The sequence below is a fragment of the Ranitomeya variabilis genome, chromosome 1 (genome assembly GCF_051348905.1).
Source record: "Ranitomeya variabilis isolate aRanVar5 chromosome 1, aRanVar5.hap1, whole genome shotgun sequence".
Taxonomy (NCBI): Eukaryota; Metazoa; Chordata; class Amphibia; order Anura; family Dendrobatidae; genus Ranitomeya; species Ranitomeya variabilis.
This window is the reverse complement of record NC_135232.1, coordinates 1,089,992,200-1,090,014,928: the sequence shown is the minus strand read 5'-3', so window position 1 is coordinate 1,090,014,928 and position 22,729 is coordinate 1,089,992,200. Positions and strand designations below refer to the sequence as shown.

Genomic DNA, 22,729 nt, shown 5'->3' with positions numbered 1-22,729 from the left:
CATGCATTTCATTTGTTAGTAAGCCGGGCATCTGTAAGGTGATCTGCCCGTAGGATCAGACTAGAGCGGTAACTGGGACAGGTGCACAACACCTGCTGCTCGCACACGTGTCCTGTACATGGGATGTCACTCCTCTGCTCCCCTGCCCATGTGGAAGTGATCTGAGCAGGGCTAACCCTCTAATGTCTGGAAAGGAGAATCTGTTCTGATTCTTAAATTGTCCAGTTCATAAAATTCTCTTCTGTTTTGTTATGACACTGTTTGGCCACTAGATGGCGATTGTGGTCTGGGAAAGACCCAGAAGAATTGCAGCTTATGTGTTATGTCCATGTACTTGCACTATATTCATATGTAATACTTCTATATAATTTGTATTTATTTATTTTTTTCATTCTTTCAGTCTCACGCTGCCAACAGCATGGCAGTGAGGTTTAGAGTTTGCCAGCTCATCTATAAGCTGTTGGTAAACTTGCCAGAAAATGCTCTGATTGACGACGATTTGTTTGACAAAATCCACGATGCCATGCTTATTCGCGTAACAGACAAAGTGCCCAATGTTCGGATCCAGGCAGTGCTGGCTCTAGCCAGGCTCCAGGACCCAAGTGACGTGAACTGCCCAGTTATCAATGGTAAGAATGGAATGACGTTGCTGCATATGGGATGTGCCATCAATGTCTGATCAGTGCTGGTCCCACCTCTAGGACTCTCTTCTATCTCCAGAATGGTGGTCTGCCAAACTCTTGCTCCTATTGGTTCCTCACCACTGATGAGGGGAGAGCTGGCAGCACATGCGTCTCGTTCATTTCTTATCTGAGCTCTTAATACAGCTAAGAGCATCTGACCACCTGTACTTGAATCTCCCAGGAGTAGTGGATAGAGAGGGCTGACTTGTATGCGGCCAGCTCTCCACAGTACCGCGGGTTGGGAGCAGGTCTGTGGAGTCAGTAACCAAATCTCCGACTCCAACCCATAAATTTCCTGACTCCGACTCCACGCACTGCTCACTACTGAGCATGTACATAAAGTGCAGCACAGATTCATCTAATCTCTGACCCCACAGCACTGGTCACTACTGAGCATATACATAAAGTGCAGCACAGATTCATCTCATCTCCAACCCCACAGCCCTGATCACTACTGAGCATGTACATAAAGTGCAGCACAGATTATTATTATTTATATAGCACCATTAATTCCATGGTGCTGTACATGAGAAGGGGTTACATCAAAATACAAATATCACTTACAGTAAACAAAACAATGACAGACTGGTACAGAGGGAAGAGAACCCTGCCCTTGGGGGCTTACATTCTACAGGATTATGGGGAAGGAGACAGTAGGTTGAGGGTTGCAGTAGCTCCGATGGTGTTGAGGTGGCCGTGTGGTCATTACAGGCTGTAAGCTTCTTTGAAGAGATGGGTTTTCAGGTTTCTTTTGAAGGATCCAAATGTGGTGGATAACCGGATGTGTTGGGGCACTGAATTCCAGAGGATGGGGGATATTCGGGAGAAGTCTTGGAGGCGATTGGGTGATGAGCGAATAAGCGTGGAGGAGGGGAGGTGGTCTTGGGAGGACCGGAGATTACGTGAGGGAAGATATTGAGAGATTAGTTTGGAAATATACGGAGGAGAAAGGTTATGGATGGCTTTGTAGGTCAGTGTTAGTAGTTTAAACTGGATAAGTTGGGAAAATGGGAGCCAGTGAAGGGATTTGCAAAGAGGGGAAGCAGGAGTGTAGCGAGGAGAGAGATCAATTAGTCGGGCAGCAGAGTTAAGGATGGACTGGAGAGGTGCGAGAGTGTTAGAAGGTAGGCCACAGAGGAGGATGTTGCAGTAGTTGAGGCGGGAGATTAGGGCATGCACGAGCATTTTGGTAGAGTGTGGGTTGAGGAAAGGACGGATTCTGGAAATATTTTTGAGCTGGAGGCGACAGGAGGTGGTGAGAGCTTGGATGTGCGGTTTGAAGGACAGGGCAGAGTCCAGGGTTACTCCGAGGCAGCGGATTTTGGGGACAGGGGAAAGTGTGATTTCATTTATTTTGATAGATAGATCAGGTAGGGAAGATATGTGAGATGGAGGAAAGATAATTAGTAGTTATGAGCGAGTATACTCGTTACTCGAGATATCCCGAGCATGCTCGGGTGTCCTCCGAGTATTTGTAAGTGCTCAGAGATTTAGTTTTCATCGCCGCAGCTGAATGATTTACATCTGTTAGCCAGCATAAGTACATGTGGGGGTTGCCTGGTTGCTAGGGAATCCCCACATGTAATCAAGCTGGCTAATCGCTGTAAATCATTCAGCCGTGGCGCAGAAAACTAAATCTCTGAGCACTTACAAATACCCGGAGGACACCCGAGCGTGCTCGGGAAGTACCGAGTATATTCCCTCATTGCTATTAATTAGTTCAAATTTGTCCACATTGAGCTTGAGGAAGCGAGAGTAGAAGGAGGATATGGCAGACACTCAGGGATTCTGGAAAGCAGAGAGGTGACATCTGGGCCAGAGAGGTTGATCTGAGTGTCATCAGCATATAGATGGTACTAGAAGCCATAGGACCTTATGAGTTGTCCCAGGCCGAGTGTATAGATTGAGAAGTGAAAGGGCCCAAGTACAGAGCCTTGAGGGGGACACCAACAGAGAGGGGGCGAGATGAAGAGGTAGTGAGGGAATAGGAAATGCTAAATGTGATTAATCTCATCTCCAACCCCACAGCACTGGTCACTACTGAGCATGCATGTACATACAGTGCAGCCCAGATTCATCTCATCTCCAACCCCACAGCACTGGTCACTACTGAGCATGTACATAAAGTGCAGCACAGATTCATCTCATCTACGACTCCACAGCACTGGTCACTACTGAGCATGTACGTAAAGCACAACACAGATTCACCTCATCTCCAACCCCACAGCACTGGTCACTACTGAGCATGTATGTAAAGCACAACACAGATTCATCTCATCTCCGACCCCACAGCCCTGATCACTACTGAGCATGTACATAAAGCACAACACATTTAAACTAAAAGGCGAGATCAGGAACAGAACAGACACTTAAAGGACATTTCATAACGTTACCAAACTATTATTAAAAATGTACAGCACTGAACTACTAAAAGGGGATTTATATCCAGCTCACCGACATGTGCGTTCTGTTCCACCGGTAGTGCAGGGATGTGAAGCCAAGGAGAAAATTAGTCAGAAGAATTAATCCAGCAATGGTTCCGGAGGAAAAATATTTTAAAAACAACTTTGTTAGGAAAAATTTTTAAAAAAATTTTATGGTGTTAAAAAGGTGCTTAAATTCACCTATGTATTCTTGCACTGGATACCTAGGTGTATTTAAAGGGAACCTGTCAGCAGGATTGTGCACAGTAACCTACACACAGTGTCAGGTCGACGCCGTTATATTGATTACAATGATACCTTGGTTGATGAAATCTGTCGTGTGGTTGTTCTTTAATCTTTATTTTCAGTTTGTAATTAAAGGGAACCTGTCACCTGAATTTGGCGGGACCAGTTTTGGGTCATATGGGCGGGGTTTTCGGGTGTTTCATTCACCCTTTCCTTACCCGCTGGATGCATGCTGGCCGCAATATTGATTGAAGTTCATTCTCTGTCCTCCGGAGTACACGCCAGCGCAAGGCAATATTGCCTTGCACAGGCGTTTACTCCGGAGGACAGAGAATGATCTTCAATCCAATATTGCGGCCAGCATGCAGCCAGCGGGTAAGGAAAGGGTGAATCAAACACCTGAAAACCCCGCCCATATGACCCAAAACTGGTCCCGCCAAATTCAGGTGACAGGTTCCCTTTAATGGGATTCTGGTGCCCTAAGGCGGGGTTTGGGTATGTGGTGTTCTGATTATATATTCATAATGCAGACTGCTGATAGGTCACTGCTCCCTGAATGACCCGCCCCCTAGTTTACATAATGAATACCTAACATACCGAAGAAAGGGACCAAAATGCTTCTGCAGGCGGGGGCCGGATGTGGCCCCTGCTCTGCAACATAATCGCATGTTTCATGTGCCAATAATACATTTTCTTGATGTTATCCAGCTAGGGAAAAAAAATTTGAAAAATGGCGCCTGCGCAGTAGCAGCTATTGGTGTCTATAGCGGTGATCCGAGAGCTGCTACTGTGCCGGCAGCGCCATTGTGGATTTTTTTCTTCTCCAGTAAGATGGTGCTGCTGGCACACGCACCGTGGCATCTATCAGATCACCGCTATAGACACCAATAGCTGCTACTGCGCAGGCGCCATTTTTCAATTTTTTTTTTTTTTTTTCCCTAGCTGGAAGTGACCTATCAGCAGGCTGCATTAGGAAAATATAAAATCAGAGCACCACATACCCAAACCCCGCCTTAGAGCACGAGAATCCCATTAATTACAAACCTGAAAATAAAGATTAAAGAACAACCACAAGACTGATTTCATCAACCAAGGTATCATTGTAATCAGTATAACGGTGCCGACCTGACACTGTAGGTTACTGTGCACAATCCTGCTGTCAAGTTCCCTTTAAGCACTTTTTTTTTTTTTTTTTTTTCCCCTATGGATTTAAAAAAATGTGTTTTCTCTGGGACTGTTGCTGAATGCATTGAACTACTGTAACAAAGAAAGGAGAATATCCAGCTTCTTAGGGGAAAAAAATATGCAGTTTATTTTCAAAAATTTAAAAATGAAATTGTAAGAAATCCATGGTGATCTAAAAGCAACGCGTTCCAAACTCAGGCGTGTTCTTTGTCTACAGCTCAGCTTTTGAATAAAACACGTCTGTGTCTGAAGCGTGTTGCTTTTAGATCACCATGGATTTCGACTAAGAAGCTGGATGTCCTCCTTTCCTGTGCTACTGTTTGCCATCAACCGTCCAGGGGAGCTGGCTTTCAATTTTTTTTTTTAATGGACATTTATTGAACTACTGTACCCAATATATTACATATTTTAGAAGTCTGTCCATTTTATACTGACTCCACCAAAATTGACACCAACTCAGACTCCATAGCCCTGGTGGGGAGACCCCTATTGTGGAGATAGGTGCTGGACCCTAATCCATCAGACATTTATACTATCCTATTGATCTGCCATAAGTGGCTCTTGTGGTGATATCTGCATAAAGGGTTTTCTCGGGGATTTTATCTTTAGAAGTTAATATGGGAGTTGTCTCTCATTTGGAGCCTCCATAAGTGAAAAGTCCATGAATCTCGAGGAAGGTTTAACGGGTGGTCTAAGTAGAGCACTTACCGATCCCTGGCTTCTCCTCTGGTACCGCTGCTGTCCAGGTCCCTGCTGCTTTTCTTCTTTTCACACATAGAATACCCCATTTTGTCTGATAGTTGCTGGTCCCACTTCACCATGTGGGTCATGGGTCCTATTCTCAGAAGCGAGATCCACATATGTCAGACATTTGTCATGTCTTATGGCTATGCTATACAAGTCCATGGTGGGAATACCCTTTTTTTAGATCATAGACTGCATTTTCTCTTCGGTTATTGATCGGTCCTCTTAGAACTATGAATGGACGAGTAACGATTGTCCGCAATGTCCCTCTTCACTTACATTTTGGGCCTTTGTTTCCCAGTTTACATGCATCTACTGGAAAACGACCTGAACCCAGAAGTGCGGAGAGCCGTGTTATCGTGCATCGCTCCATCTGCCCGGACTTTGCCTAAGATTGTCGGCCGGACCAAGGATGTGAAGGAGCTTGTGAGGAAGCTGGCGTACCAGGTAAGGAGGCCGTTTCCGGTTGTTTAGCATATGGCCAATGGTACAGGTTGAATCTGCCAGGTGACGCGTTTGTACCCCATCGCACACAGGTTTTGGCAGAAAAGGTCCACATAAGGGCACTGACGATCGCACAGAGGGTGAGCCTCCTGCAGCTGGGGCTGAACGACCGCTCCGGTGAGTGATGTGAAAGCCGCACCTCGTCTGGTTCCTATATGGCGGCCACATTATCGCTTCTTATTTCACAGAGGCAGTAAAAGACATCATGCAGAAGAAGCTATTGCAGTCGTGGCTGAAGTACACCGAGGGCAACGTCTTAGAGCTGCTCCACCGTCTGGACGTGGAAAACTCTCCCGAAGTCGCAGTGTCTGCCCTCAATACAATGTTCGCTCTCTCCTCTGTCAGTGAACTTGTGGAGAAGTGTAAAAACATTGATGAAAGGTAAAAATGTGATCTTTCCTGGCAAGCCTGTCTTAGTATACTCGTGTCCTCCATGTCCTAACACCTTTATGTAGAGCTCTGCATTCAGACGTTCCTCTGGAATTCCTCCAGAATAGTTAAAAATTGACAACTGGGCGCTACCATTCCTGCTCACAGGTGTCCCTACACTGACACTTTCAACACTGATTGGACAATTCTGTTCTTTAAAGACACCCCCCCCCCGACTAGTAACGCCCAGTTGTCAATTTATTCATTTTTTTTATTGGGAATAACAGAGGAACGGCAGCAGACAGTTCAAAGAAAATATGGCAGGTGATGTGACACCCTCACATCGGAACAAAATTATATTTTTGTTCTTTTGTTTTCTCCAATGAGCCATCATTTTCATGTTCTGTTGTAACTTGAGAGTTTCATTTTGTAGAACGAGTTGTAATTATGATTGACTGCATTTGCTTTACAATATAATGTATTGGAAAACCAAAAAAATTACACGAGTGGTTTTAGAGGTTCATTCTTACATTGTCCAGTATGCGATAAGAATGACCTGCGCCCATGACTATAAGTCCGTGTGATTACAATACCAAACCTATATTTTATGTCTACATTAAGGCTATATTTTGATTGTACTCTTACAGACACAGCAGTACCAAATATTCTTTTTTTTTAAGTTATGAAATAAAAAGCTGAAAGTCGTTCCAACTTCTAAGTTTAAAAAAAAAAAAAAAAAAATTCCATTTGTTTATTTTATTTTTAATGTTACTGATAGGCCAACACCCTCCACTCTCCAAAGCAGCCTGTACATGTACGTCCAATATCACATGTAAAGCGCCATGGAATAAATGGCGCTATAATAATAATATCTGTGAGTGGTTGTGCTGCGGTCAACGTGGCCTACATGAGCGATCTGCGTACCTGCCGTGTGTGCAGTGGGCACAGTGTTGTGTGTCTGTACCCTGTTTTTTTTTGCTTTTTGAGTTGTTGGGATTTCTGATCTCATTTTCTTTCTTCCCTAGGAAACTGATCCCTTTGGACACTTTGACTCCAGAAAATGTCTTGTACTGGAAAGCACTTTGTGAATACTTCAAGTCCAAAGCTGATGAGGGGGAGGCTGCACTGGAACAGATTTTACCCGAGCCAGCGGTGTATGTGGAGTATCTGCTGAGGTGACGTTCATTTTGTCTTTGTTTTTATTACATTTATTACAGCGTAGCTGCTTAAAAGGCTGGTCTGAAACAAATGTTGACTTTTTGATCCTAAATATCTTTGTATCGCTAGTGTCTGAGTGCTGTGACATCTTCAATTTTCAGATGATGGCGCTACAAAAAGGCTTGTATTTTTGTGCCCTGAGCTGATGTTGGTTCTTTGATCACCTCTTGCTGCAGCTAGAAAAAAGACCTGCAGTTTGCAGTTTTGGCTTTTTTTTTTCCTTCTGTTTTCTAAAAAAGCTTTTACCGATTGGGTTAATTAAGTTTTATATTTTGTTAGATGAAACTTTTAACCCCTTTCTGACCTCAGACGGAATAGTACGTCCGAGGTCAGATCCCCTGCTTTGATGTGTGCTCCGGTGATGAGCCCACATCAAACCCACAACATGTCAGCTGTTTTGAACAGCTGACAAGTGCGCGCAATAGCGGCGAGTGGAATCGTGATTCACCCGCCGCTATTAACCTGTTAAATGCCGCTGTTAAACGCTGACAGCGGCATTTATCTACCGCTTCCGGCCGCACTGCCGGAAATGCACGCATCGCCGACCCCCGTCACATGATCGGGGGTGAGCGATGCGTCAAGATAGTAATCATAGAGGGCCTTGAGACCTCTATGGTTACTGATGCCGGATTGCTGTGAGCGCCACCCTGTGGTCAGCACTCATAGCAAGCCTGTAATTCAGCTGCATAGGAGCGATCTGATGATCGCTGCTATGTAGCAGAGCCGATCCAGTTGTGCCAGCTTCTAGCCTCCCATGGAGGCTATTGAAGCATGGCAAAAGTTAAAAAAAAAAAAAAAAAAAATGTTTAAAAAAATATGAAATAAATAAAAAAAAATATAAAAGTTTAAATCTCCCCGCTTTCGCCCCATTCAAAATAAAACAATAAATATAAAATCAAATATACACATATTTGGTACCGCCGCTTTCAGAATCGCCCAATCTATCAATTAAAAAAAAGCATTAACCTGATTGCTAAACGGCGTAGCGAGAAAAAAATTTGAAACGCCAGAATTACATTTTTTTTGGTCGCTGCGACATTGCATTAAAATGCAATAACGGGCGATCAAAAGAACGTATCTGCACCAAAATGCTATCACTAAAAAACGCCAGCTCGGCATGCAAAAAATAAGCCCTCACCCGACCCCAGATCACGAAAAATGGAGACGCTATGGGTATCGGATTTTTATTTTTTTTTTACGCAAAGTTTGAATTTTTTTTTTTTCGCCACTTAGATAAAAAATAACCTAGAAATGTTAGGTGTCTGTGAACTCGTAATGATGTGGAGAATCATAATGGCAGGTCAGTGTTAGCATTTAGTGAACCTAGCAACAAAGCCAAACAAAAAACCCGCATGGGATTGCACTTTTTTTTTTTTTTTTTGCAATTGCACCACACTTGGAATTTTTTTCCCGTTTTCTAGTACACGACATGGTAAAACCAATGATGTCGTTCAAAAGTACAACTCGTCCCGCAAAAAATAAGCCCTCACACGGCCAAATTGACAGAAAAATAAAAAAGTTATGGCTCTGGGAAGGAGAGGAGTGAAAAACGAACACGGGAAAATGGAAAATCCCAAGGTGATGAAGGGGTTAAGGAACGTGGAGATGTGTATCACGTGCATTTTTTTTTTGTTTGTTTTTTTTATATATATATTTATTTTTTGGGGGAAAGGGGTTTGTTACTTGAACTTCGTGCATTTTATTTATTTATTTGTTTTACTTATTTTGACTTTTTTCTTGTATTTGTCAATCACTTTATTGACTATTGTACATTGCAAAAATCACGGTCTATGAACGTCCGTCACAGGCTAACTTTCTCAGAAGTACCATCCTGTCGGCACAGGGGTGATCAGAAGACCCCCAGTTGTCATTGCCAGCGGCATCCTGTGACTTTGCCTCTCCTCATCCTCCCACACCCACCCTGCCCGAGACGCACACTGTAAACGCCATGGTCATCAATTGACAGCTGCTTTTAAGGGTATGTGCACACCATGCAGATTTAGTGCAGTTCTGCAGCGTTTTTTTCTGCAGCAGAAACGCTGCAGAACTGCACTGTGATTTACAGAACAATGTAAATCAATGTGAAAAAAAAAAAGCTGTGCACATGGTGCAGAAAAATCCGTGCAGAAACGCTGCAGATTTCAAAGAAGTGCATGTCACTTCTTTTGTGCAGAACTGCAGCGTTTCTGCACCCATTGACTCCCATTCGGTGGGTCAAATCCGCATAAAAACTGCAGATGTATATACCATCTGCAGATTTTATGCGGATTTGGGTGTCAAAACCGCAGCAGACGGAAGTGACGTCAGAGGAGGAAGTGAGTGGGCGGAGTGTAGCGAAAATGGAGTCGTACAGTCGGATGGGGATCGATGTGAGGCGTATGGTAGAAATGGTATGTATAGTGTCTCTGTGTGTGTGTCTGTGTGTCTGTCTGTCAGTCAGTCTGTCAGTAGTGACTCATTGTAGTCATTCGTCGGGTGGGACTACTGCTCCCATCGAAATGTGATGATGGGAGAGTTGTCCCATCGTCAGGCGACTGACTACAATGGGTTAAAAACACAAACACACATATAACATGTAGTACATACTCACCACATACGTCCCCGAAGGCCACCTTCCTCGATCATTCTTCTCCCCCCAAAAAAAAAACTTTTCCGTCGTAATCCATTAATAGGTTGTCCCACGACGTCCTCCGGTGATACACTGCAGGAGTTAATCACTCCTGCAGTGTATCGGAGCTGCCCGTTCTTTTCCTGGAGCTAAATGAACTCCGGGAGCTCACTTTACGGCAATTGAACTGCTGTAAAATTTTTCAGCAGTGTCGTAAAGCGAGAGTCCCGGAGTTCATTGAACGCCGGTAAACTCGCGCGCATGCGCAGGCACACTGCAGGAGCTTTTGCTCCTGTCAGTGTGTTTTGGCAGCCATGGAGAGCAGTCACATCTCCTGGTGTGGCTGTTTTCCATGGCAGATCGTCGTGGGACACTCGATATTAATGGACTACGTCGGAAAAGACTACAGATCATCAAGGGATTTGTAAGTATGGTAAAATTTAGAATATTAAAATACTTTTTCCTGTCTCTTTTTTTTTTGTGTTCAGTAATTTGGGGTTAATAATGGATAGGCGTCTTACAGACGCCTCTCCATTATTAACTGGGGTTAACGTCACCTTACAATGTCAAGGTGACGTTAACCCCTTCATTACCCCATATCCCACCGCTACACGGGAGTGGGAAGAGAGATGCGCCATTTCTGGGGCGGCTGCGGGCTGGTAGTTGTAGCCGGGGGGGGGGGGGGGGGCAATATCCATGGCCCCTCTCTAGGCTATGAATATCATCCCGCAGCTGTCTGCGTAGCCTTTCTGGCTATAAAATATAGGGGGACCCTATGTCATTTTTTTTCTGGGGTCCTCCTATTTTAATAGCCAGTAAGGCCACGCAGACAGCTGTGGGATGATATTCATAGCCTGGGAAGATTAACCCCTTCCCTGGCTACAAATTAGCAGCCTGCAGTCGCTGGCTTTCCCTTTCTGGACATGAAAATTGGGCGGGAGCCTACGCCAATTTTTTTTACGCCTCTCCATTATTAACTGGGGTTAACGTCACCTTACAATGTCACGGTGACATTAACCCCTTATTACCCCATATCCCACCGCTACACGGGAGTGGGAAGAGAGAGGCTAAGCGCCAGATTTGGCGCATCTTAGAGATGCGCCATTTCTGGGGCGGCTGCGGGCTGGTAGTTGTAGCTGGGGGGGGCAATATCCATGGCCCCTCTCTAGGCTATGAATATCAACCCTAATCCTAAACGTGACTGAAATACGTGGCACTGAAATACGTGGCACCGAAATATCGTGGCACTTAAATACGTGGCACTTAAATACGTGGCACTTAAATACGTGGCACTTAAATGCGTGGCACTTAAATGCGTGGCACCGAAATATCGTGGCACTTAAATGCGTGGCACTTAAATGCGTGGCACTTAAATGTGTGGCACTTAAATGTGTGGCACTTAAATGTGTGGCACTTAAATACGTGGCACTTAAATGCGTGGCACTTAAATGCGTGGCACTTAAATACGTGGCACTTAAATACGTGGCACTTAAATACGTGGCACTTATATACGTGGCACCAAAATATCGTGGCACTTAAATACGTGGCACTTAAATACGTGGCACTTAAATACGTGGCACTTAAATACGTGGCACTGAAATACGTGGCACTTAAATATCGTGGCACTTAAATATCGTGGCACTTAAATATCGTGGCACTTAAATATCGTGGCACTATGACTCAGAAAATATTCATTAAACGTGACTGAAATACGTGGCACTATGTCAGAAAATGTTCATTAAACGGTTAGGGGTGAGGTTAGGGGTAGGGTTAGGGTTTGGATCCCTTTATCACCTTGATGGTGGTGGGTGGCTTTTCAGTTTGTTTTCTGTTTTTTTTTTCTATAAAAACGCATGCGTTTTTAACGCAAACGCATGTGCTTAAAAACGCATGCGTTTACATAGACAGCAATGCATTTTTTTGCCGCAAATAAACACATGCGTTTTTTTGCGGCAAAAAAACGCCGCTAGAAATTACTACAGGTTGCATTTCTGCAAATGAACGCACGCATCCTAAAACGCATGCGTTGCCGAAAACGCATGCGAAAAAACGCCAAAAAAGACGCAAGCGTCACAAAACGCAACGCAACACATGTCCATGCGCCCCCATGTTAAATATAGGGGCGCATGACGCATGCGTCACCACTGCAGCGCCCGACGCTGCGCCGCACAACGCTAATGTGAACCTAGCCTTACCTGCAATCTTTGCTGGTTCAGATACTCCAGTAAAACCCCAATCATCTGGAGGCGTTGTGGCCTGCGTATCCGCACAGAAGTAACATGCTGTTCAGTATGCGGTGGGCTACTTTCTTCCCTGTGTTCTTCATTACCAGCACTCATGGTAAGGCCTGTCAGAAAGTGGTTATGGCTTTCCAAAATGGAGATTGAGAAGAGGTTGGACTAGGAAATGACATCACGTAATTTTTTATTTTTTTTTAATCTCTTTATTTAGCTTTATTAAGCTGACAAATCAGCATAAAAAACGCACTAAAAAAACTGCACCAAAACTGCACTGCAAAAAACGCACAAACGCACTAAAAACGCATAAAAAACGCAGGTGCGTTTTCTGCCAGAAGATGCAGATTTTGTGCAGAAAATTCTGCACCAAATCTGCATCGTGTGCACATAGCTTAGAGTTTAACAGCAGTGGGTGGAGCTGTTTGTATAATCATAGTTCAGACTTTTGAGGATTGTGATGATCAAATGTTAGTTTATTTTTTAGATTTTTTTAGTTTGTGCGGTGACAGGTGCGGATGTTGAGGAGCGGTGTGGGTGGGAATGCGTTGACCCTACCCCCTACTATGGTACAAGGTTCTTCAGTTGTTATTTTTATCTGTTTGTGGGAAAGCTGGTCCCAAGAACAGATAGCAGAATCTTAACCTGCTGTATAAGAAGGCGTGAGGGAGGGCGGCATTTAGTTGCTCTCCGCCTCTTACAGAGATCTAAGAGCAGCAGTCATATCCTTCCTGGCTGCAGCCCTCAGATCACAGTAATTTTGGGTGAGTGTTCATCAGGTCTGGGTACCTACATCTGTTTACCAATCGGGTTAATTAAATTTTAGATTTTGATCAAACTATAACTGTGACAGCCATTTCATTGAGTGATATGTACTCAACGCTAAAGCTGCAGTACAGAGCTGGTGCCCGATCCCGGTGAGCGCTCAAATTGGAGGGCTGCAGCTCACAACCTCATGGCTCCACTCTGAACAATGTAAAGACCCTTGACAGAAGGAAATTGTAGCCCACTTCTATGCTCTGGGCTACAATGTAATGTCACCGGACTCCAGTTCACCACTGTGGCAGCCACCGTACAGGAGATGTGGTCGGCTGACATATTTGCTGCATTTAAGTGCCTCGTTAAAAAAACTTACACACCAGCAAGAAAAAAATAGCAGCCCTCAGTGACTGAGGGAAAAAATGTATTTGTCTTGATTGAAACGAACTGGTGTAATATTAATAAAACATATCTATTTCTTAGTTGCTTTCAGCATTGATCTCTCACTCTCCCTATCTAATGTTTAATTTTGTATGTTGCTCCCAAAAAGTGCCCAAAATAATACAAGATATCCTACACAACGCACGGCATCATACACCCAATTTGATGAAATAAATGAACGGTTAGGGTTAGCCAAATGTGAAAAAGTAAAAAATGTATGGGTTGGGTATAGGTTATTGAAGGGTTAAAAAAAAAATGCTTTGTGATTCTTCATATCCATCGATCTATATATATATATTTTTTTCTTTTGTATCCCGACTTAATAAACATGTGAGTAAATGACATAGCCGTGCCTGTCGGCAGGGTGCCGCGCCTGGTCTGATCTGTGTGCTACTCTACAAGTTAGGGCTTGTTTCCATTTGCGAGAAACACGTCCGTGTCTCGCATGTGGAAACCAAGCTCTGGCGCCGGCACTTTGAAGCGGAGCTTGCAGCTCCATGTGTTCCTATGCGGCCGCACTCTCCGCTCCCAAGTGCTGGCACCAGAGCTTGGTTTTCACATGCGAGACACGGACGTGTTTCTCGCAAATGGAAACGAGCCCTAATGCTCGTTATCCGGTGTCTCCCTCACCGCAGTTATCTCCGGACGCTCCCTGTTTTCGCCGACGAGGAGATGGCCGATATGACTAGAATTGAAGACCTGATGACTAAAGCCTTCATCGGCCAGCAGCTGATCCACCTCGTCGGCTGCCTGGACACCAGTGAGGAGGGAGGCAGGTAGGTCGCCATTCTCCGCGATGTGGCCACGTCACCGTCCCACCAGTTCATGATGTCCTGTTACTTCTGACCGCGTTACACCAGTCCAGTAAATGTGCGAATTCTGCAGAAATAAATCATTAGACTTTCCACCAATTGTGTAAAGTCCGAATACAAATGGCTGCCAAACTGTGAGGCTTTATGTCCAAGATACACACATGTGCAGAAAACCTTTAACAGCAGAAGACTGCCTCAATGGAACGTCTCAGTGGCCGAGCGCTTCCGGTACTTTGCTTTACAGAGAAGTGGCGGTTTCAGCGATCAGTAGTTATACAGAAGTGGTGACGTGTTTCTGTACTTCTTCTCTCATTGTTCCACTCCCAGTTTTGGCTACAAATATACTGATGTAAAATACTGACCAAATGCTGTCCTGTTGATTAGCGGGGGTCCCATTAGTCAGACCCTAACCAATTAGGAGCGCTCCCAATAACCTTGAAAGTCCATTCAGTTTACAGAGGGCGACAACCTGCAGACATCCAAGAGAACGCAGTGAATAGTGAGCAGTAATAATGTCTTTCTCACTTGGCAGCATCCATAGTTGCTGTCTGTTGTCAAGGAAGGTAAAAAAACGACATAATGTATTTATTCTCTACAGGAAGCGACTTCTTACCATCCTTCAGGAGATACTAATAATGCCCAATGTCCCCACGTCCTTCGTGTCTTCTCTTGTGACCATCTTGCTCAACATTCTCAGAGATGATAACCGCAGAATCCTAACCGTACGTAGCCCGAAACTTGGTGATCTCGTGTCTTGTCTGTTTTGTATGTCTTCTTTTATCTTTACATTTGTTCATTTTTTTTCACTACCAATAATATTTTCCACTATCTAATCCTAACCAATCCTTTCATAATGGACCCAAACCAAGCCGGCCGTACCCCGCTGACTTTCATGAGATGTTTTTGTGTACTTTCATTTTAACAGAGAAAGGAGCACAGTTGAAATGTCTAAAAAAAAAAATAAATCCACAGGTTTGATACATGTGTGAACCTAGGTTTAATAAAATCCCGACACTTTTTTTGTTTGTTTATTTTTTTTTCAGTGAAAAAGGCTGCATTTTACTGTTCCAGCAAAGGGAGTACGATCTTTGAAGTTTCATGTTCACACTGCTTATTATTTCCTTGCAGATGTGAAGCAGTTTCAGATCTGTAGCTCATCAGTTCTTTCAGCGTTTTTGCAGCTTTCTTCACCCATTCCAATGAATGGGGAAAATACGCTTGTTTCTCATGCTTTGTTTTTCCTGCCAAAAAAACTAAAACGTTTTTGATGTAAAAATGTCCTAATACTTAACGTGTGCACATAACCTGATGGTGGATAAAGATGTTGTCCACTATGCGGACATCACCTTCTCAATTCCCCCATCTACTATATAATTGTCTAAGGGTCACTTCCGTCTGTCGGCAACTTCCGTAACGGTTATTCATTAGCTGATTGGTCTCGCCAGCTGCCTGTCATGGCTGCCACGACCAATCAGCGACGGGCACAGTCCAATTAGTCCCTCCCTACTCCCCTGCAGTCAGTGCCGGCTGCCCGCTCCATACTCCCCGCAGTCACGGCTCACACAGGGTTAATGCCAGCGGTAACTGACCGCGTTATGCCGCGGGTAACTCACTCCGTTACTGCCGCTATTAACCCTGTGTGACCAAGTTTTTACTATTGACGCTGCCTATGCAGCGTCAATAGTAAAAGGATGTAATGTTAAAAATAATTAAAAAAAATAAAAAATCATTATATACTCACCTTCCGCTGCCTTTCCTGCTCCTCGCCACCCTCCGGTAACCGCTCTGTGCAAGCGGCAGGTTCAGGTACCAATTATCGTATGGCAGAAGGACCTGCCGTCACGTCACGGTCATGTGACCGCGACGTCATCACACCCTGGGACCGGCAGCTGCCGCCTGTACCGGGCACAGGCGACAGAACTACAAATATGGTGAGTATGTTAGAACTACAAGGGGCCCTCGGATCGGAAGGTGAGTATATGTTTATTTTTTAACCTGTGACATGCGTGGCTGGGCAATCTACTATGTAGCTAGGCAATATACTACGTGGCTGTGCAATATACTACGTGGCTCTGTGCTGTATACTACATCGCTGTGCAATATACTACGTCACTGGGCAATATACTACGTCACTGGGCAATATAGATAAAGGTTTATGCCAATTTTATTCAAGAAAAAACAAAGTGATAGTTCGCCACAGTGATAGAGCAAAACCCGACGTCTCGACCCTCCCGGGTCTTATTCATGGGGTTACTGAAAAAACACAAAACACTTTATAAACAATTGTTTGACATACATTTGGCAAAATTACATTTTATAATAAAAATAAAACAAAACAAATCACCAAGAGGAAAAACAAACAGAAATTATATACAAAGCAACTCAAGAAGATGACAATGGTCATACAATCAGGGGCGGCGAAATTGTACTGCCATATAGTGCAAAAGGTCATGAAAAATAGAGTATACAAAGTTTACCTCTAGTCCTTTGGTATGTATGCATAAAGGATGGCAGTAGTAGACGAGGACCAAGCGATCCCTGATTTAGAGAGCATAACCTGTCAGTGACAAGGTGACAATATTATTAGATATAACTAATGTGGGTATGAGGTAAAGATCCTATCAGTCAAGAATGGGTACCAGACACGTGTATTGTTGATACGATGTTATGTATGGCCACATTGGTAATGGGGTGTTAGTCCGGGCATAGTAGTAACTTAGATATTGGGGTGCCTCTAAAAGCAGAGGAAATATGCCAGTTATAGATAAGTGCTGTACAAATAGTGTCCCATTGGGGGTGCCTTCACTGAAGCGAAGCAGAGGAACCCTCCTAATCACCAGGTCATTGCATGTGAAATACCTTAGAATGAGGCCAGTAAGGGCTGCTGTCCCAGAAAACTTATTTAGAAAGGGCCGTGCATTTCATGGTGGACCTGTGGATTAGGTGGAGAGACAATGGAAAAAATGGTAACCAAGGGTTACCAAGTGTAAGCGGTTGGGATTGACCGGCAGATGTAGGAAAAGCGGCGCCATATAAATACCTGATAGGGGTCTTATGTGGGGTCAGCGGCGCATCCCGCGCCCTGCTGCACAGTCCAGAACGGAGGCTTGGCAAGTGAGGGTGGACGGGAATGCCGCCCTAAAATATTGCCGGACCGGAAGTCCCGGACCGGAAGTGACGCAGCTGCGCATGCGCACTCGGCCCTGCGTGTATGTATGGGCAAAAAACCTTGCCCAAGAGTGGGAGTGGTGTAGTGCTGTTAGAAGTACTGGTGGAAAATTGTAAACAGAAACCATATAGAGGCGCCCAAGGAGAAAATTGTAGTATGGTCGTAGCTGGGATAACTAGGGGATATATAGGTAGAATTGATGGCTACAAAAAAAGTTATATATAAAAAAGGATAAATAAATAAATGAAAAAATGGAAAAATATAAATATAGATATAAAAATAAAGATAGATATAGAAAATAAAAAAAAATAGAGATAAAATGAAAAAGTGAAAAAAAGGGGAAAAAAAAGAAAAATAAGGAAAATGAAAAGAATGAAGAGAATGAAATAAATGAAAAAAATGAAAAAATGGCCATACTGAAGATGAATAGTGGGAAAAGGATACTACTGGTGGGAATGAACATTTGCGAAAATGAAATAAAGAAAAATAGGGAAAAATAAGAAAAATGAAAAATAAAAAATGAAAAATAAAATAAAAATAAAAAACAAAATAAAATTAAAATAAGGAAAAAAAAAAATAAATAAAAATAAATATAAAAAAATATAAATATACGTATATACTTGCATAGTATGCGAGTATGGTAATGAGAAAAAATAATAAAAATATGCGACAGAGGACTCACCTAGTGGGAGGTAGACTCAACGTGTCTGGAAGGTAAAAAAAATTAAAGGATTAGTGAGACATTATAGTAACCAATCGATCTCCCTGTTGAGACCCTTAGGGCTTAGGGTTTCCAGTTTGTGGATCCAGAACGCCTCCCTCATTTTCAGTTGTTTAATATGATTCCCACCTCTTCTGGGTCTAGGGACCTGCTCAATAACCTGGTATTTGAGCTGCGCCACAGTGTGTCTGCACCTAATGAAGTGTTCGGGGATAGGTAGCCACGTTTTACTACATCGAATGGTGGATTTGTGGCTTGCTATACGGTCTTTCACATGTTGGGTTGTCTCTCCTACGTATAGGAGGCCACATGGGCATTTAACAATGTAAACAACGAAGTTCGAGTCACACGTATAGTATCCACTGATCGGGTAGGTTTTGCCTGTCCTGGGATGTGTTACGCTATCTGCTTTGATAACATTGGAACAGGAGGCGCAATTGAGACATGGAAATGTCCCTGTGCGTTGTGGGATCAGTACAGATTGGTTTGTAGTGGGGCGTGTGCTGCCTATATCAGCCCGAACCAGTTTGTCTCTTATGTTAGGGGCTCTTCTGTTACACATGAGAGGTGGTAAGGAGAAACTAGTAATGTTTGGGTAGGCTTTCTCTAGGAGGGACCAGTGTTTATGGATCACTCTCTCAACTTTGGGCATAAGGGGGTGGAACGTGTGGACAAATGGGATCCTGTTCTCGTTGGTGTTGCCCGAAGGTGAAGGTAGTGGTTGTAGGATCCGTGTTTTTTCACGGTCGAGTAGACGTTGTGGATAGTTCCTTTCCCTAAATTTCTGGGACATGTCCTCTAGGCATGTAGGGAGTATAGCCTGATCGGAGACGATTCTGGCCACTCTGGTAAATTGTGAACGCGGAAGGCTATTGCGTGTAGCCTTAGGATGACTGCTAGAGTAGTGCAAAAGACTATTACAGTCAGTTGGTTTGCAGAAAAGGTCAGTTGACAGACGGCCCTGATCATCCTTACGGACAAGAGTGTCTAGAAAGGAAATTTGATTTGGATCAAACTGCATAGTGAATTGTAGTTCTGGGTAGATGGAGTTGAGTGTCTGATGAAATGCCTGCAGTGTGTCAATAGGTCCTGACCAAATAAAGAAAATGTCATCTATATACCGCAAGTAACAGTTAATGTGTTTCTCATATCTGGCATCCGTATAGACAAAACTCTCCTCAAATGTGTTCATGTACGGCATACGCCGGTGCGACAGTCGAGCCCATCGCGGTACCCTGGCATTGTATGTAGTAGGTATCTTCAGAGAGAAAATAGTTTTCGTATAGTACTAGTCTTAGTAAGTCTATGCAGAGCTGTGTGAACGTAGTAGATTTACCTGAATATTCTAACAGTGATTTGGATGCTGCAATGCCTTTCTCGTGGGTGATGGAGGTGTAGAGGCTGTTGACGTCCATGGTGACTAGGAAACTGTCGGGGGGTACACAGTTAAGTTGTCTCAATACTCTCAGGAAGTGGCCAGTGTCCAGTATGAAGGACTTGTTATTCTTGATCAATGGTGTTAGGATTTTTTCAAGAAAAACTGATAAAGGTGACAATATAGAATCAGTGGATGCCACTATAGGACGACCGGGGGGATTTGTTAGTGACTTGTGGATTTTAGGTAGTATATAGAATACCGGGGTAGTTGGGTGGAGGTTGTTGAGGAATTTCGCTGTTTGCTGGTCAATCGTACCATTATCACTATAAGTTTTGGTGACATATTCAATTTTTTTGCGGATCTCAAAAACGGGGTCCCTGGGAATAACCTTGTATGTGTTGGTATCTGATAATTGGCTAGTACCTCGGTGGAGTATAATGTGCGGTCTAATATAACTACTGCCCCGCCCTTGTCCGCTGGTTTAATAATAATGGTTTTGTTGTTGTGGAGAGAAGTGAGTGCTTGTTTTTCGGACGGTGTCATATTAGCCCGTATAGGGAAGAGACCCAATCGATGTTGGTGAGATAGATCCTTAACGTCTTTATCGACAAAAGAAATAAACGTTTCAACAGGATGAAATGTATGGGGTGGGTTAAAGGAACTAGGATTCCTTAAGCCCAATGATGCCAGAGGGATCTCCGCAACAGAGACGTCCCCATTAGGAGACACTCTGTTCTCGGAGTTTCCCGTCAATGTCCCGAAGTGAGTCTTCAGTCTCACTAGACGATATAGTCTTTGTAGGTCCTGCTCCAGCTGGAAGCTATCCCAGATAGGAGTGGGACAGAACGACAGTCCTTTTTGTAATACATCGAGTTCCGCAGGGGAGAGCGTATATCCTGAAATATTAATGACTAGGTTAGGTGTCTTACCTGTGACAGAGTTGTCATTTTTCCTCGATCTTCTTGTTGGTCGGTACGCTGGTGACCTCCCCTGCGGCCTTTGGACAAAAAATGAGGTCTGCTCGAACCTGTAGACGAGTCGCTCTCCGTGCTGAAGGAGCCTGTTTTGCGTTGGTAGGGACGGCGCCAGGGATGATTGCCTGTAGAATCGCTCCATCGGTATACCCTGTTGTGGGTATAATCGTCGTTGTCGCGTTGAAACTTTTGGCGTTTTCTCTCCTCCAGGAATTTTTGGTGGTCCGCAAGGATCCTTTTTTTCACTTTTTCATTTTATCTCTATTTTTTATTTTTATTTTCTATATCTATCTTTATTTTTATATCTATATTTATATTTTTATTTTTCCATTTTTTCATTTATTTATCCTTTTTTATATGTAACTTTTTTTGTAGCCATGTATTGTCTAGTGAGACTGAAGACTCACTTCGGGACATTGACGGGAAACTCCGAGAACAGAGTGTCTCCTAATGGGGACGTCTCTGTTGCGGAGATCCCTCTGGCATCATTGGGCTTAAGGAAACCTAGTTCCTTTAACCCACCCCATACATTTCATCCTGTTGAAACGTTTATTTCTTTTGTCGATAAAGACGTTAAGGATCTATCTCACCAACATCGATTGGGTCTCTTCCCTACACGGGCTAATATGACACCGTCCGAAAAACAAGCACTCACTTCTCTCCACAACAACAAAACCATTATTATTAAACCAGCGGACAAGGGCGGGGCAGTAGTTATATTAGACCGCACATTATACTCCACCGAGGTACTAGCCAATTATCAGATACCAACACATACAAGGTTATTCCCAGGGACCCCGTTTTTGAGATCCGCAAAAAAATTGAATATGTCACCAAAACTTATAGTGATAATGGTACGATTGACCAGCAAACAGCGAAATTCCTCAACAACCTCCACCCAACTACCCCGGTATTCTATATACTACCTAAAATCCACAAGTCACTAACAAATCCCCCCGGTCGTCCTATAGTGGCATCCACTGATTCTATATTGTCACCTTTATCAGTTTTTCTTGAAAAAATCCTAACACCATTGATCAAGAATAACAAGTCCTTCATACTGGACACTGGCCACTTCCTGAGAGTATTGAGACAACTTAACTGTGTACCCCCCGACAGTTTCCTAGTCACCATGGACGTCAACAGCCTCTACACCTCCATCACCCACGAGAAAGGCATTGCAGCATCCAAATCACTGTTAGAATATTCAGGTAAATCTACTACGTTCACACAGCTCTGCATAGACTTACTAAGACTAGTACTATACGAAAACTATTTTCTCTCTGAAGATACCTACTACATACAATGCCAGGGTACCGCGATGGGCTCGACTGTCGCACCGGCGTATGCAAATGCGTACATGAACACATTTAAGGAGAGTTTTGTCTATACGGATGCCAGATATGAGAAACACATTAACTGTTACTTGCGGTATATAGATGACATTTTCTTTATTTGGTCAGGACCTATTGACACACTGCAGGCATTTCATCAGACACTTAACTCCATCTACCCAGAACTACAATTCACTATGCAGTTTGATCCAAATCAAATTTCCTTTCTAGACACTCTTGTCCGTAAGGATGATCAGGGCCGTCTGTCAACTGACCTTTTCTGCAAACCAACTGACTGTAATAGTCTTTTGCACTACTCTAGCAGTCATCCTAAGGCTACACGCAATAGCCTTCCGCGTTCACAATTTACCAGAGTGGCCAGAATCGTCTCCGATCAGGCTATACTCCCTACACGCCTAGAGGACATGTCCCAGAAATTTAGGGAAAGGAACTATCCACAACGTCTACTCGACCGTGAAAAAACACGGATCCTACAACCACTACCTTCACCTTCGGGCAACACCAACGAGAACAGGATCCCATTTGTCCACACGTTCCACCCCCTTATGCCCAAAGTTGAGAGAGTGATCCATAAACACTGGTCCCTCCTAGAGAAAGCCTACCCAAACATTACTAGTTTCTCCTTACCACCTCTCATGTGTAACAGAAGAGCCCCTAACATAAGAGACAAACTGGTTCGGGCTGATATAGGCAGCACACGCCCCACTACAAACCAATCTGTACTGATCCCACAACGCACAGGGACATTTCCGTGTCTCAATTGCGCCTCCTGTTCCAATGTTATCAAAGCAGATAGCGTAACACATCCCAGGACAGGCAAAACCTACCCGATCAGTGGATACTATACGTGTGACTCGAACTTCGTTGTTTACATTGTTAAATGCCCATGTGGCCTCCTATACGTAG

General features: G+C 43.8%; 1 protein-coding gene across 1 annotated transcript in view; it reads left to right on the top strand.

Moving 5' to 3' along the window:
• NCAPG (non-SMC condensin I complex subunit G) overlaps positions 1-22,729 on the top strand; it is a 78,344-nt gene that overhangs the window by 10,198 nt on the left and 45,417 nt on the right. The window contains exons 3-9 of the mRNA XM_077280001.1: positions 401-629; positions 5,583-5,728; positions 5,818-5,902; positions 5,974-6,166; positions 7,180-7,329; positions 14,050-14,190; positions 14,825-14,948. Coding sequence (XP_077136116.1) covers positions 401-629; positions 5,583-5,728; positions 5,818-5,902; positions 5,974-6,166; positions 7,180-7,329; positions 14,050-14,190; positions 14,825-14,948 — 1,068 coding nt within the window. The remainder of the gene's footprint in view (positions 1-400; positions 630-5,582; positions 5,729-5,817; positions 5,903-5,973; positions 6,167-7,179; positions 7,330-14,049; positions 14,191-14,824; positions 14,949-22,729) is intronic.